The sequence below is a fragment of the Ornithodoros turicata genome, chromosome 6 (genome assembly GCF_037126465.1).
Source record: "Ornithodoros turicata isolate Travis chromosome 6, ASM3712646v1, whole genome shotgun sequence".
Taxonomy (NCBI): domain Eukaryota; kingdom Metazoa; phylum Arthropoda; class Arachnida; order Ixodida; family Argasidae; genus Ornithodoros; species Ornithodoros turicata.
The window spans coordinates 70,937,825-70,953,497 of NC_088206.1; the positions used below are offsets into that span (position 1 = coordinate 70,937,825).

A 15,673-nucleotide genomic window follows, 5' to 3' on the forward strand; every position below is an offset into this window, starting at 1 on the left:
ATCGGCACAGTGTACAACAGAGGAGATCAGTTCTGGAGTACCAAGATCGGATTGTGCCCTTGTCGGGTGTTTTTCGTGGACTGATGGGTCAGTGATCTTCCAGAAGAAGGGGGAATGCACCAGGAAGATCAATCTACTCGAATGTGGACCCGTCCCTGTTACGCACTGTTCGTGCATCGGCAGGGCAGTGCTGTTCCAGAGACACTGTCGGCCCTTTCGTTAAAATCGGCGTGTGGGGAAAATACCAGGAAAAATAGTAATCAGATAAGCCGCACCGGTGGATAAGCCGCAGGGCGCCCGTGAGAAAAAAAATCGCGCATAAGCCGCGGCTAATACGCGTGAAAATACGGTAATTAAGATAATTTTAGGTAATTAGTGATCTTGTAGTTGCATTATTTCATCGAGGGGATGTTCAGCTGGCCGTATAACTCGATCGCAAAAACTATACATCTATTTGCTGCTGTCGTAGATTTTTTAATAAAAATTCTATAAAGGATCAAAATAAACGCCCTGTATGTCATTTATGGGTCACTCTACCCAAGGCGGGGCAAAAGCGACGGGTGAATCGGGAGCGGTGGAAATGAACCCGTTCATTGTTTCGTGCCGGGGGAATCGTGCCGGGAGAGATGAAATCGGGGGAGGGGGGGGAATCGTGTTACAACCCCGAAGAGGTTCGCAAGTATTCGTATTCGACTGTGTTGTATTCCGCCAGAAATGTTACAGTGAACACTCGTTATTATGACCATGGTCGTTCCTGAAAATTTTGGTCATATAGAGCAGAATTGCCATATTAACGGGGGCGAATTTGCAGAGGCTTCACTGCATTGTTCCCCAGGAGTATGGTCGTAAAGCGCGTATGTCAGATTATCGGGGGTCACATTAACGAGAGTCCACTGTAATACTAGTACACAATTGTGTCGTCGCTGTCTCATTCCTTCTTCTGTTGTCGCCTGGCCAAAGGACAATTGAATTTACCCTAAAATTTGGCAACTTCTATGGTTCTCTGCCCTTTTTTTTTTGTGAGAAAGAATTCAATTCAATTTCACGGCGCTTCCTAATTTCTAATCTACGCTCTTAAAAGTTTAAACAGATGGTGGCTGTGCTGGTAATGATGGAACTGCTTGCCGCACGACTAAGAGAGATCGTGTGTCCTGGGCCGACTTCACGAGGAACTGCGCCGACATTCGTCTGAAAGCGTCTGAGGACACCCAGACAAACACCCATAAACACCACAGCCGGCGCACGGATTCGAACCCGGGTCACCTTAAAACAGGGGGCCGGGGAGGGGGGGATGTCGAAACTGGCTTACCGTTGTTGGCCACACGCGAGGGCAGTACGCCTTTTTGTGACAATCGTGCAGCCAAGTTAATTGTCACAAAAGGGGCGCACACACCCCCAACAACGCCGAATATCCTCTGGACGTACGAATAGCGTCCTAACGAATTCGTACGTCCGACGGATATCCTGAGAATATCCATCGGACGTACGAATCCGTTAGGGCACCATTCGTACGTCCAGAGGATATTCGGTGTTGTTTGGGACCTTTCCACAAATCAGGAGTGATAACGATGGGATTCCGTGCAATGATTGGCCTTCATCGTGTTACGTCGTGAAGCTCCGTTTTCCTCAGACGCTTTCAGACATATGTCGGCACGGTTCCCGTAGAAGTCGGCCCAGGACGCACATTCCCCAAGGCGTTAGTCGTGATACTGCCTACCTCTCTGAGGCCGACAACGGCGAGACCTTTCACCGTCACCACCCCACCACCACCTCCGTTTTAAGCGTGTACGTCGCTACGTTTGTTAAAAGTCCATCGCTATAAGCGAACTTTCCGTATGGGAAAAGATTAATCAGGCAAGCAGTTGGCTACGCTGTCAGCCACTCGTTGTCCATTTTCTTTTTTTTTCTTTTTTTTTCCTTCTTCTATCACTCATCACATCACATCACTCGTAGTTGTTAAAATTCATTTGTATTGCGACTCTTAGCATTTTTAAGCGCTTACTTTTTCGTAGCTTACTTTTTGCCATTCACATTTTAACCGCTTACTGCGATCATACACGTGTCTCACACATAAAAGGGGGCTGCTTTGAGCAGTGGCTAGCGACGCTTAATATAAACCTCAATCGCGTACGGTTCTTATAGAGGCGGTCACGTCAGTCACGAAGCCGGACCTATCTCTTCTTTGTTTTGTTTTTGTCTTGTTTTTTTTTTTACTTGCATCGTCCACAGGAAATGTCGTGGAGGAAGGCCATTCCGTACTTCAGGCGTATATTTAGCCATTACGGAAGCTGCCTTGACACGTTTGATCCCGGCGAAGGCAGCAGATCACGCGAAGCTGGACCACCACCTTTTCTCGCGGCCACTTAATACCTATCCGCATATTGTCAAAGGAACGGCTACTATAACACCGCTGACTGTCCCCCAGGGTAATGTCGCACTTCGAGCGGTGAAATGACTGTTGTTGTTTCATGATTTGTTCGATTTATTTATTATCTCCGTGTTCCTGCGCGAGGGAAATATGTTCGACATAAAACAATTGATTGATTTACGAATTGACTTTGTCGTTCGTGATAGGCATTACTTGCAATTCTAGGTTTCGCTGCACCGATAATTCTTATCATTCAGCTGCTGTCGGACATTCAGTTCTCCCGTCAATTCTGGAAACCTATCCGTGTGATTATAATTGTGAAATATGACATTAAATGAAAGCACCGTAGAGAAAACATAAATTAACCGTTCCCGCTGTTTCTTTGTCCGTAGTCAGTTCATAGTCAAACGTAACACTGTTGCATGTCTCTCCGGTTAAAAGAAAATACGCTTAATATCGTCATAGCAACGTCCTTGTATACGGTGACATTAAGAGAACAAAACAATGCGAGGCGCACTTTTCACAGCGGGTCTGGGCCACTATACGGGATGAGAGACGTTTTCCGACAAGTCTGGCATCATAAGATGACGTTTCGGCTATTGCTGACACGCCTATACTTTTATCCCTCTCTCTCTCGTTAGATGAGAAAGGGAGAGGGGGTCTGAGGAATACCGTCTCTTATTCTGAAGCCGGCCGCCCGCGAGAAAGAACGAAGATGCTGAAACAATGCTGCGCTTTTATGACGCTCCTGGGGCTGGGTAAGACATTATTTATTGCAGATATTTGAGTTAACGATAGTTTTATTTGTGCTCTTATATGTATCATTACGAGATTTTTTTTATTATTATGTACTTATTAGTTGGGTTGTAGAGATATTTAAAATTTGAATCAGCACCGTATGTTCTCTGTAGTCGCATACGTCGCAAATGCTTAATTTGATTTAATTCCTGTTCCTATAATTTTCAAATCGTCTCGGGATGGGAATGTTCACGGAAACATGCGTAGAGGAACATCGCAGACGACACTACATGGCCTTTGTTCGATGAGTATCGTCTGCGAAAGTTTCCGTGGGCGATGTCAACCCGGTCAAACGCCTAACATGATATTTTGCCTTCTGTATTGTGCATACTTATTCGATAAATACATAGCGCGATATTTTGTTAAGTAAACTACTGCCTTTATGGTGTCACAATTATGTACTGTCCTTCACAGCGTTGGCACAACCGCCATGCACGGACATTGAGTTTGGCTGTCCAGAAGGTTACGTCTGTGAGACGCCGGAGCAAGGATGTTCCAGTCATTGCCTTTGCAGTGAGTCTATCTGTTTGTTCATGTAGGTTGTTATGTAAACTAGACAAGTCAGTCGGACAAAAATGCAAACATTTTGCACAGGATAGAATCCCTTTGGGTTTGCAAATACAAAGCACAGAGAATGCGTTGACGCTGGAGGTTTGCACTCTGTATTTTTCTCTCAATCTTTAAAGTTATGTATTATGGGATTTAATAAACGCTACTTTTTTGTTTCAGGAGATCCGTCGCGAAACGGTAAGTAGATTTTTTCGCATCCGCACTTTGGCTTATAGAAAAACAAAACGCACCTGAGGTTTATGTGTTCCTTCAGTTACTATGTCTGAAGACTGTCCAGTACGCCTGAGGCCTTGTCAGGAAGGCATATACTGTCAACCTGAACCTGTGGGCGATTGCTTCGCTTGCAACTGCGAAAGTAAGTCCTTATTTATTCTGTTCTCCAAGTCCGAACAAAAGCTACAGTCGTGTACAGTATAAGTGAGAGCAACGTACTAATGACGTCATTGTTCCCAGCTCCTTGTTCGGACGTGCTGGGAAAATTCTGCTGCCAACCGCGGGAAGGCGAAGCTTGCACCCGCCGCTGGGTGCGCGGAAGCTGCCCCGTCTGCAAGTGTGACCCGTGTCCTCCACCGACCGATTGCCCGGACGAATGCCTGGTCGTCAATCTGGACGCAGGGTGTCGCTCCGTCTGTGTCTGTTCCACGAAAGCCGGAGCGCCATACGTGTTCTTGGGCGCCCACAACGTCACCTTACCACCTGTGTTACTGAACGCGACGGCAGGTGGCACTGGGGAGGTCGCATTCGTAGCAGACGACGAAGTGGAGCGCGCTGTGACTGCGATACCAGAGGGCGTCGTAGCGGAAGAATAGAACGCACCAACCTGCTTAAGCCTAACTGGTATAGGCTCTCATTTACTACGCGATATTAATATGCAAAAAAACACTCAGTTAGCTGTACATATAGCGTTGCGGCTTATATTTGCTTCCACAGTTGAGAAATAGCCGTGCTGCGAAAGTCCATTTAGTTAGACACTTCCCGTGTAGCTTGTACTATTCCAGCTATTCCAGCCGACTGTTCCAGCTGACTATTCCAGCTGCGATGAAATGACGGCAGCGTTCCTTGTTCGTGTAATCGATGAATCCGAAAATTGCATCCCCAATGTCAGGAGTTGTTTTTCCGCTGTCAGTCAACGTCACAAGGGCTTATGGCTAATGCGAAGATTGTTCATTCCATGTAATTGCGAGACGCGCCTATTTAAGGCCTCTGCAGGCCAGTGTTGGTGACTGTACGGAATTCGCTGTAATATGTTTTCTTTTATTTTTTTATTCTTCTTTCTTTTTTTGATCGTGCACACTTCTTCCTCTGTATAGTATGGCAGGTACACAAAGAGAGTATCAAGTCCAAAAAAGCTTGTACGTATTAAATTTAGAAAGCTTCAGTGTCATTTTTTGTGTGTTCTGGTATACTGTAGTAATAGTATAGTGCATCGGTCGAAGACTGTAATGCTGGCTTTCCTCGTCTACACTAGAGCTATGTAGTGAAAAATACCGAACAGGCAAGATGGACGACGTTTTGCGATTGTGCATAGTCCTTTCGTATTTTGATGTAAAAAAACACGGAAAGAAAGGCTTGTGTGTGTGTGTGTGCGTGTGTGTGTACATCAGACCTATGCAGAAGAACGCACCAAACAGGCAAAATTGAGATTTTTTTGCGATTGTGTTAAGCCTATTTTTGTTTACCTATATGGGTTGAATTTCATTTTTATCCATTATATTGCATTGTATTTGACCGCATCCCGTAAAATCGAAGAACACCTCTCGAAAAATAAGGCAAGTTTATCGTGCACGCGTTAGCAAAAATAAAAAAAGAATGCCCGCAAAGTTGGTTCCTCACACCTACAACGAATGTTTGCAGAAAAATATACCTTACAGGGCAGATCGACGATTTTTTTTCGACTTTATATTACTTATTCGGCCGGAATACGGACTAGATTTTATTGTTTCTGGGGTCTACGTTTTACTGCATGCTACCTCAATTATATATTCTACAGTGTCTCTCATAAAATCGAAACGCACCAATTGAAAAATGCGAACCTATCAGAAATACTTTGTACTTCCATGTAGCCGAAAAAACACTCTTCAAACTTCTTCTTCTTCTCCAAATGCTGAGATAACTCTCGCTGTTTCCCCGTTGTCGTTTGTCGTAGATAACGTATAATCGTGTGCAGCAGACCAGTCCGCCACGTCGACTTGTTAGCGCACTCGTAATGTTGGCTTTCTTCCTGTACAGATAAGGTATGCGGAGAAACAAGTGTCGTATAGACCAGCAAGACGGTTTCATTTTTTTTTTTTTTTTCATTGAATTGAACGGAACAACACGAATCCACATGAAAGCGAACAGTGCCGTTTTACAACAAGGACCGAGAGTATGATGTATTCCCAGCAGGTATAGCAGAACTTCTTTCAAACAACTTCAACTGATGAAAAACGCATCTTCAACATTTTGCGGAACGAGCGCGACACAACGGATATACCTTCCGTCTTCTTTTCTGAGTAGAATATAAACTGAGGAAATATGAGCTCACATGCAAGACGAGATACATCTACGTAAGAGAAAAGGGGGAAAAAATGTTCGCTGGGACGATGTCTCACTTGCAACTCGGGACAAGTTGTGACATGCATCATTCATGAGCTTTTCGTTACTTTTTTTTTTTTTTCTCTCTTCTGAAATATTCGTGCCTCCACGGTGTCCCCGCATGAAAGCAGTTTATCATAAACGGCGGAAGATCTTTTGTTTAGAAATCGATCTACGTGCAAATTCTTGTTTACTTTTATCTTTGAGGGACAGCATGGATGTTATGCTTCATAACCTTAGTTAGTCCTTTTTCCTTTTTTCTTTTTTTTTTTCGTTTGAAGCGCTGTCCTACCGAGCACGTCGTTTTGGAAAAGGTGCACCATGGCTCGGCGATCTTGGCTGCGAAGAATTCTGTAGTGAGTCGGGGAGCACGAAGTTCGTTTATCTTTATCATAATCCTACAGCACATATGCCTTTGAGCAACACCAATAACAGCGACACATTTTATGTTAGAGATCTAGCAACATAGTCGCAGCCTTCACGCAAGCTTACCCCTTCTTCACTTTGCTTCAGCCTAGTGTCATCGATATTACTTAGCAGAAGTATGGTAGCAGAAGACAACCTTTTTTTTTATAATTAATGTTATTGCAGAAGGTAACGCTTCTCCCTTTACGCCAATAACGTGTTTCGTCACACTTTTTTTTTTATCCGCGAGTTTTTCATCACAGTAAAGAGTGAGATTAATAGTTCGCCAGTGTTTCGAATCAGACAGATTTCGCTTCACTTCGGTGTTGCTAGGTGGCGCGTCATTACCGATCTTCGTGTGGCGGCACATTGCTCGGGCTGATTGTGGTGCGTCCCGGGCCGACTTCACACTCAGGGGAGTTGTATACCGACACTTGCCTTACTAAAGATGACTCAGAGAAAACACCCGGACAGCACCGACAGCACAGACACCGACGGATTCGAACCTGGTTCATCACCGAGCCTCGGCGTGGAAAGTCGTTCAGTTCAGTGCAGACTAACCACTCCCTTAGAGCGACATCCGTTCATTTGCTACAGTAGATGCGCTGCATTTCAAAGGGGACGTTACAGAGCTTTCACCTTTTCGCACTCATTTTCACTTCCTCGTGAGTTTTCTAAAAGATTCCTTCGTGCGGGGTGGGCTAACTACTCCAACACGCAATCCATCTCATACAAACGGAAACAAAAGGTTTCATTCAGCTGTCACTAGCCCCCCCTCCCCCCTCGAGTCTTCATAATGCTTACTACTACCACTGCTTCGCACCGCTAACACGGTATTGGAAATGAAGAAGAAAAAGAACTACCATCGCTCATTACTACCCAAGGTATTTCTTTTTGATCTACCGTAACCTACTTCTGAGTACTTCAACCTGCTGCTTCCTGGGATGGCTGAACCATACGGCTACTTAGTACTATGCTCGCACGTATTAAGGCAGTTGGTACACCTTGAACAGGGAAAAAAAAAACACACACACAACACTCAACGAGCGCTCGTTCCGTGTACGTGTCTTTTCTCCCCGTCCAGTTTCGTCGCGCTACTTCTTCTTCTTCTTTTTTTTTTCTTGTACTTCTCCTTACTAGAACTTCTCGCGGGTGTACTTAATCCGCCACGACGTAATGCGGATGGTAGTACGCGAATCAGTGCCTCATTGTCTTTTCCCCCGAGCCTCCTTGTTTCTAACGAAAATATACGGACGCGCTGTGCCACCTCTTCACAGAAGCACCTTGTCGGCGAAACTACTATCTGTCTCAACGGCATAGGTTGGGGAGTAACGCGTTACAAAGTAGTGCGTTACCGGTAACGCGTTTTACATTCGAGTAGTGAAATATGGTAATGCATTACATTTGGGAGAAAAGTAATGAGTAACGTAACGTCATTACATTTTTACTAACTAACGCGTAACGGCGTTATGCGTTACTGCGTGTTCGGGAACATTGAATCATCGTCTAAATTTGAAAGCTTGAGCGGTTGGATCTCTTGACTCGCCTGTCACGTGACCGGTTGGATCTCCTGACTCGATGGATCTCTTGACTCGTTGGATCTCTTGACCGGGTTGGAACTCTTGACGCTTTGGATCTTTTGAGTCGCCAGTCACGTGACCGGTTGGATCTCCTGACTCGATGGATCTCTTAACTCGTTGGATCGCTTGACCGGAAGCGCTTGAGCGAGGACCGTGCCTGCAGAATCCGGCAAAATCCCCGATTTTTTTTTTTTTTCTATTATTCTTCAACATTGACAAGAAGGTCGCATCGACACCCACGAAGACCGCAAAAGAAGGGTTGTTGACCTACCCTGGCTGAGATGTCACCTTTGTTTACCACCTCTGTTTTTCACTCCCACTGGTATTCTTCGGACGAATGCGAGGGAAAAGCGGAAGAAAAGTAACCTCTACCCTCTGAATAAGCAACAAAGCACCAAGAGATTGGCTGCTTATTCGATTTGTCTGTGCGAGATAAAAGATCACCGTCTCTATCAACCTTGACAAGGAGCACTCACTGTCATTAGGCGTCCTCTCAGCCCAACGGGCGAAGCTCACAGATGAAAATTTTGAACACCAACTACTTCTGCGTTGCAATAAATCGTACATGTAAGTTGTGTTCACGCGTGACCCTTGTTTGTGTCCAACTTATGTGACTCAACCAACAATGGTACATATTATAAGGACAACTGGTGAAGTAATGCAAAAGTAATGGCTTTACTTTTCAGAAGTAACGGCGTTAGTAACGCGTGACCAACTACCGCAACAGTAACGAATAACGTAGGGCGTTACTTTTTGAAAAAGTAGTAGTGAGTAACGGTAGTGCACTACAAAATAAAAGTAACTTCCCCACCTATGCTCAACGGTATAGAAGAGAAAGGGCACAGACGAGCAGGTACATGACGGGCCCGTGTTCCACTCAGTGATTTCCCCAGAAATTCACTGCTGGGGTGGTGCCGAGCATTCCAGGGGGGTGGGGGGGGGGGTATGCTTGGTGAAAATTCCAGTTAAGGAATTTTTCTTATACCCTTGTCACACGGGCACATTTAGGGCCTTTTATCTCAACTGCTTTAGTAGATAGGGCAACAAGTTCAATGCCGGTGAGAGCCCGAAACGGTGCTGCGTGAATGTTTTCTGTGTCATTTGTGGAATTTCCAAAAGGCCTTGAGATAAGAGGTTCTGAATGTGCCCGTGTGTCAGGGGTATTAGACACGGAAAGAATCGTGGCACAATGGTGACATCTCTGCGCAGCTTTCCCGTTTTATTTGTACATGTTATTACGTTAGAACACACAGTACATTAGAATACAGATTCATTATGAACGGCATTTCCACATTAAGATGCATAATCACGCGACCGACAAAGAAAAAAAGACCTTGTCTCACGAAGCTCAATGAATACCCAGCACACAGATTAGACAAATGCATGGTACGATCATCTGCGTGGCTGTGGTCCTACAGCCCAAGTTTGACAGTACAGGATGTAATTCGCTGCGCCGGACTCTCTACCAGAACGCGTTGGTGGCCGAGCTGGGTGGGGTCACCTGAGAAATTTCAGGGGGGGGGGGGGGGAGGGGGTGTTATCAAAAATGCAGGGGGGTGCAGGGAAATCCCTGGTTTCACTTTAAACGAATATAAGTTAATGGGAGTTAATCTAAATCGAGCAATTAGTTCACGTCCTGTCATCACACCCGAAGAAGATAGCAGAGTAAGTACAAACATGCTCTAGAGCAAAGCCAATCAAGAGAGCTCTCGTACTCTGCTGCTTAAGGCAGGTCACTTTTCCTCCCGTGTTGTGTATTTAGACGCAGCCTGGAGTTTGCCGATAGAGGGAGCCATTAACTGGTAGAGGGCGTTTTTTTTCTCTTTTTTTCACCTTCTGCCCAGGTTCAATGAGAGCGCAACCTTTGTCTTCCTGCTTCTCTTTTGTGTTTAAGGCTTTCGTTATATATTTTTTTTCCCTCCCTAATGGGTACGTGACGTTGCTAAGGTGTTGTAGAGTCGAGACAAAGACGTTGTTGGCTCTTGAGAAAGGGGTCTGGCTGGCAAGGGAGTGGCGAGGCTTTGCCGAATTGGATTAAAAAAACAACCTCTTTGAAAAGCGTGGAAGGCCTGTCGATAAATTATTTGTTTTCTTGCGTGCATTCGTGCGCAAGAACAACGATCATATCAATCACCTTATCACCTTATCTCCTTCAAATAGCTCGTAAGAGTGAACAGCGGGTGAGTGAGTAATGGGGTGAGGGTTTTCAGGAGGGAGAGGGCTTTCACTTCTCCTTTCACATAGATTTGACCATAGGGATGCAAAATTTCCGGAAATTTTGAATCGCTCGAAAAAAAAACGGTTTTTTATCGAGGGTATTTTTTTCAGAAAAATTGGAAACAATGGAAACAAACGCGGTTACTGCTGAGTCGAAGCATTGCCGGCCAAGCCACAGCATACGATGAGCTAGAAACCTGAGTAGTGTTCACCCTCTAGGCATAAATGCCGAACAGAGCATCCCATGATACTGCTGTCTACTCAGCGATAGGTAATTGGTACAACCCGTCCACTCCGACCAGAACTCCGACATTATGTGAACCGCGACGGCCATCGCTTGGAATAGCCAGACGGAGCTCTAAGTTGGTGGTTGTCGGCGGATTAGAGGCACCCAAGGCACTGTTGGCGTGTTGAAACGCATCGAAGGCACGAAAACTTACATTTTTGAATTTTGTCGCCTGCAAATTTTGGGCAATTTTTCCGGAGACGAGGGAAAAAAAACAAAAAAAAACTGTTTTTTCCCCAAAATTTCCAGTTTTTTCCGGGGCTTCGCATCTCTTGTTGACCATCCCGAACCGTCGGCCTGAATATAAGGGTCGTTCGAGAAACATTAGTGAGTGAATGTAATTGAATATTGAATTGAATTGAATAAAACTTTCGAATGACGAAATTTTTCTCGGGCCAGCGGCACGAGCAGCCAATAGAGAAAGTAGAAAGCCTGCTCATTGCTTCCTCACCCTCTTTCAATTAAGAGTCAGAATTCGTCCGCTGCTGCGATTCACCGGCCGTTCTGCGAATCCAAGAGCCTGCAAATTATTGTAGCTCACCTGGAACCTGCAGACCTAAATGTTTAGACAAAAAGCGCAGACGTTTTCCAGAAAATCTGTTTTGAGAAAGATTGAGACCGTTTTGCGCTTCTTTTACAAGTTTTTCCCATTTATTACGCGGAGACGTTCAATCACAACTCGCAGACGACGGTGGTTCTTCTCCGTGGTCACGACCGCTGAAAGCACGTTCGTGATTGGTTACGGCTGGTGATTGGCTGACTCTTAATCGTCACGTCACGTCGACGAGCGCGCAGGCTTTCTCTATCTAAGTCGTACCTCGGTGGTATTAGTGCAGCAGTGGCAGCTGTCATGGCGGCGAGCAATGTGTCTGTAGCTGTGGAACAGCGATGCATAATCGCGTTCCTTGTGAAGGAGAACGTCAAACCAGCAGAGATTTTGCGAAGAATTACAGGCACAGTACAGGTAGCAAACGATGTCATGAGGAAGAGCGTACGAACGGTGCATGTAGTTCGGCGGAACGCGGGATTATGGTGACAAATGAACCACATGGACCCGTTCGCCCGACTGCAGTGACGTCAGTGAAACATCGCATGAGTTGAGCAAGCCATCCTCGAGAATGAAAAAAATGGCTATAGGAAGCAAGCGAGCTGGTGAAGATGATGCATAATGTAAAACCCCGAGACATAGGGAACACGAAGGGACAGACACAACACGAAGTCTCATGGCTATAGGAAGCAAGCGAGCTGGTGAAGATGATGCATAATGTGTTGTGTCTGTCCCTTCGTGTTACCTAGTCTCGGGGTTTTACATTATGCATCATCCTCGAGAACCGGCGAGTAAGCAGTTTGGGACATTGCAGCCCAGCGTAATATTGGTGTCGGCAGTGTGGAGATAATCATTCACGAACGCTTACTGTTCCGCAAAGTAATATGCAAAATGGGAGCGCGCATGACAGTCTCTGAGCAGCTGCTGAACCGGTTTCAAAACGAGGGGGAGGGAGGATTATTTCCAATCTATCATCACATATGTGATGAAACCTGGATGCATCACTTCACCCCAGAGACAAAAAGAAGAACGGTGGAAAATATCTGTCCCGAGGCTGGAACACACAAACACACATTTCTACATTTTCATCGAAAGAAGCACGCCATGGAATGGCGACGTAGGGCTTCCCCGCCGCCGAAGAAAAGCAAGATGCAGCCGTCTGCTGGGAAGTTCGTGGGAACTGTATTCTGAGACATGCGGGGGTGTTATCCATGTGGGCTTCTTGGAGCAAATGGTCACGATTCATGCCCACTACTACTCCATGTTGATAAAGGGTGCCGTACGAAACGCAATTCGCAATAAAAGACGTGTGATGTTGTCCGGAAGGGTCACTCATGACTCAATCTGATAGGCGTTATAAGCGGAGATTCAAACGGGAAATGAATCAGTTTTAAAACGACACTGCAGACATTTTAACAATGCAGGCATTGCGCGCAGCTTGTATCTAATATTGAGTTCTCCATTGCCGTCTTAGGATCGCTACACCGGGAAATACTAGGGCAAATTGTGTCGCTTTCATCAATACGGCGGCATCGTCTGCGTAATATTGTTACCAGCGAAATTTCTGCATATATACACAGAGCAAAAGCACATACAATATACGTACACAACACAGTGGCGCACCATGAAGAAATTGTCGTCTGCAAACACGCCGTCTGCTTAGTATTCCGCTTCCGAGTGATGTCTACCAGCGAAAGGAGAATAGACGTCTCAAATCATCGTACGATGTGCGTGATGTGGTTGTCAAAGCGTCGTCTACGCCACGCACGCGAAATAATGCCTTTGTCATACAAATATATTCGATTTCTATGGACGCAAGTTTTAGAGCCAGAAAGAAATCGACATATGCTTCACAATACCTGTGACGATGTACGGTGTTGTAAATAATAACGGGAGGGGACCAAAAACTTACCTGCCGTCTGTCTTCGATTAAAGAGAACGCACTCGCTGCCTGTTTGCCTTCCAATTTTCAATCATTGGCTTTGTAATAACGAATGGTAGAAGCTCCGGTAAGTGGCTCCATTTCCAGGAACTGGACCTGAGTGTCGTCTGCGTTTGCATCCTGTCGTCTGCGAAGAAATTATGCGTGACTTCTTCCACGTCATTGACTGCATTATCGTCAAATCGTGTTTCATTATCGGTTAACATATCCCCAAATGAGACCCGTTGTCAGTTTGTATCACCTGTACAGGTCCTGACAAAAGTTTACGGAACACGCGAGTGGTGTATTTTCTCCTCGGTACGACACCCTAGCGGCAAGCGGAAGCTGTCGAAATCAGGCCAGTTCACTGCCTCAGAGGAGTGGACGACTGCGCTCTTAGCGACACACAGCGGTAGTTTCGGTATGATTACTGTTGTATGTGCCCGCGAAGTGAGTTAGATTTAGCTGTTGCGCTCGTAACAACGTGTTTATCAATCAATCAATTATCAATATCAGCGTCAATTGTTTATCAGCTCGTCACGCGTTGTTCATAATAAAGCAACTGTTACCAGATACCTTTCTTTCTCTTGTCTGCATATCATGGCTTCCGCCGTAAAATGTTGCCACTATGATTCATCCTTGTTATCACGATGATAGCGGCGAGCTCCCTGTCTCAACAATCGTTGAATCATGTGTTGTTGGCGAGCACAACAGTAAAATCCAACTCACTTTGCGGGCACATACAACGCATACAACAGTAATCATACCGAAACTACCGCTGTGTGTCGCTAAGAGCGCAGTCGTCCCAGAGTCGTCCACCCCTCTGAGGCAGTGAACTGGCCTGATTTCGCCAGCTTCCGCTTGCCGCTAGGGTGTCGTACCGAGGAGAAAATATACCGCTCGCGTGTTCCGTAAACTTTTGTCGGGACCTGTACCTGCATCCGTCAACTTTAACCTTTGGAAACCCCCAACCGGCATTCTTTCGGTCACTGCACTATTCTGCAAGTCGGCTGCACCCCACGCTCACAAACAAAATTGAGATACAAACAGCAAGTTGGCCTCACCTAGCGCTTGCCAAACGTTGGTAAAGCCCGCTTTACAAAGCCGCAATGCAAAAACGCAAGTTAGCTTCAGCCAACATTCGCGATGTTGTGGTGAAGCTCGCTTTACAAGATCGGGATAACAGAAGAATGTCAAAAGTTGAGTCTAGTTCAGAAGCACAAGCACTACCTGACTTCCTGAGCAAATACAGTCCGCTACACGACGCTTGTACCGAATAAAACAAATAAAGCTTCGACGTTTTTTTTTTTTGTGTGTGTGTGTGTTTTTTTTTTTTTTTTTTTTTACTATTAGGACCGAGACGACAATACGAAAGGCACTGAAGGTTCACTTGGTTAATTAGGCAACAACCTCTCGAGGTGCAAAAAGGTACAGGCTTTTGTGCCTGAAGAAGTGTAGTCCACTACAAAAAAGCTTGTTCCTAATAAAAAAAAGTGAAGCTTCAATGCTTTTCGTACACACTATTAATGCTAGTGCCTCAGGACTAGCCTCAACTTTTGACAATCTTCCGTTGTTAAGATTCGGATATAAAAACCAAGTCGGCTTTACCCAACTCTTGAAAGCGTACGGTGAAGCCGACTTGCTCTTTGTATGTCAGCCCTGAAAAGCGGACTTCACCTAACGCTTATCAACGTGAAGGTGAAGCTGATCTTTTGCGGAGGCTTTTGCAGCCACCAAGCCACCAATTCTGCATATGGTGTCGAGTTTACGGCACTCCGAAATAGGTCCTTCATTAGTAGGTGTCGTACTTGGCCAGATACAAACCGAAAAACCAAATTTACCACGAGCTTCAACCTGAGAGGGGCGAGAGCTTCGGATATTCCAATTCCAATTGGCTCTCGTGAGCGGCGCCGCCTCATTGGTTGAGATGCTCACCATGACGTCACAGCCGGATGACTTTCGGTATTCGCGGAGCCCATTTTCTATGCGCTATTATCCCTCTTGTTGCCAAACTCGGAACGTAGGTCGATACAAACTAAAATAACAGAGGGGGATAACAGCTGTTATCCCCTTACTGACCTTTACACTATTTAGAGGACTATTAACGTTGAAAACATAGAAATTACTTTGATTTTGGTACACATAATATTCACACAGTACAATAACTTAGAAACACCAAATGTACGGTGGTGAATAAAATGTGGTAAAGGCCTCCGTAGTCAAAATTAACCTGAGGACCAACATTATATGGCGGCAAATCTGTTAGCGGCAGTGGCGCTCTCCTGCGGATGACGTCATGCGAATAAACCCGGCAAGGTGACGTTCGCCGAGCGCGGTTGTCATCGTTGCGCATTTTTTACAAAAGCGCTTTCGAAAACCAGTCACCACGACCGATGCGGCCACCCGA

The 15,673-nt window shown here is 45.6% G+C and overlaps 1 protein-coding gene across 1 annotated transcript; it reads left to right on the plus strand.

Annotated features, from left to right (window-relative positions):
- Nucleotides 1-3,016: 3,016 nt before the first annotated feature.
- LOC135398310 (platelet endothelial aggregation receptor 1-like) lies at nucleotides 3,017-5,114 on the plus strand. Its single transcript, XM_064629731.1, has 5 exons — nucleotides 3,017-3,126; nucleotides 3,581-3,679; nucleotides 3,896-3,913; nucleotides 3,990-4,091; nucleotides 4,190-5,114. The coding sequence occupies exons 1-5, from the start codon at nucleotides 3,084-3,086 to the stop codon at nucleotides 4,543-4,545; spliced, it is 618 nt and encodes a 205-aa protein (XP_064485801.1). The 5' UTR covers nucleotides 3,017-3,083; the 3' UTR covers nucleotides 4,546-5,114.
- The last annotated feature ends 10,559 nt before the right edge of the window (nucleotides 5,115-15,673 follow it).

Coding starts and splice junctions, on each gene's coding strand:
- LOC135398310 (XM_064629731.1), top strand. CDS start 3,084: ATGCTGAAACAATGCTGCGCTTTTATGACGCTCCTGGGGCTGG. Junction 3,127..3,580: donor TATGACGCTCCTGGGGCTGG/GTAAGACATTAT, acceptor TGTCCTTCACAG/CGTTGGCACAACCGCCATGC. Junction 4,092..4,189: donor CTTCGCTTGCAACTGCGAAA/GTAAGTCCTTAT, acceptor CATTGTTCCCAG/CTCCTTGTTCGGACGTGCTG.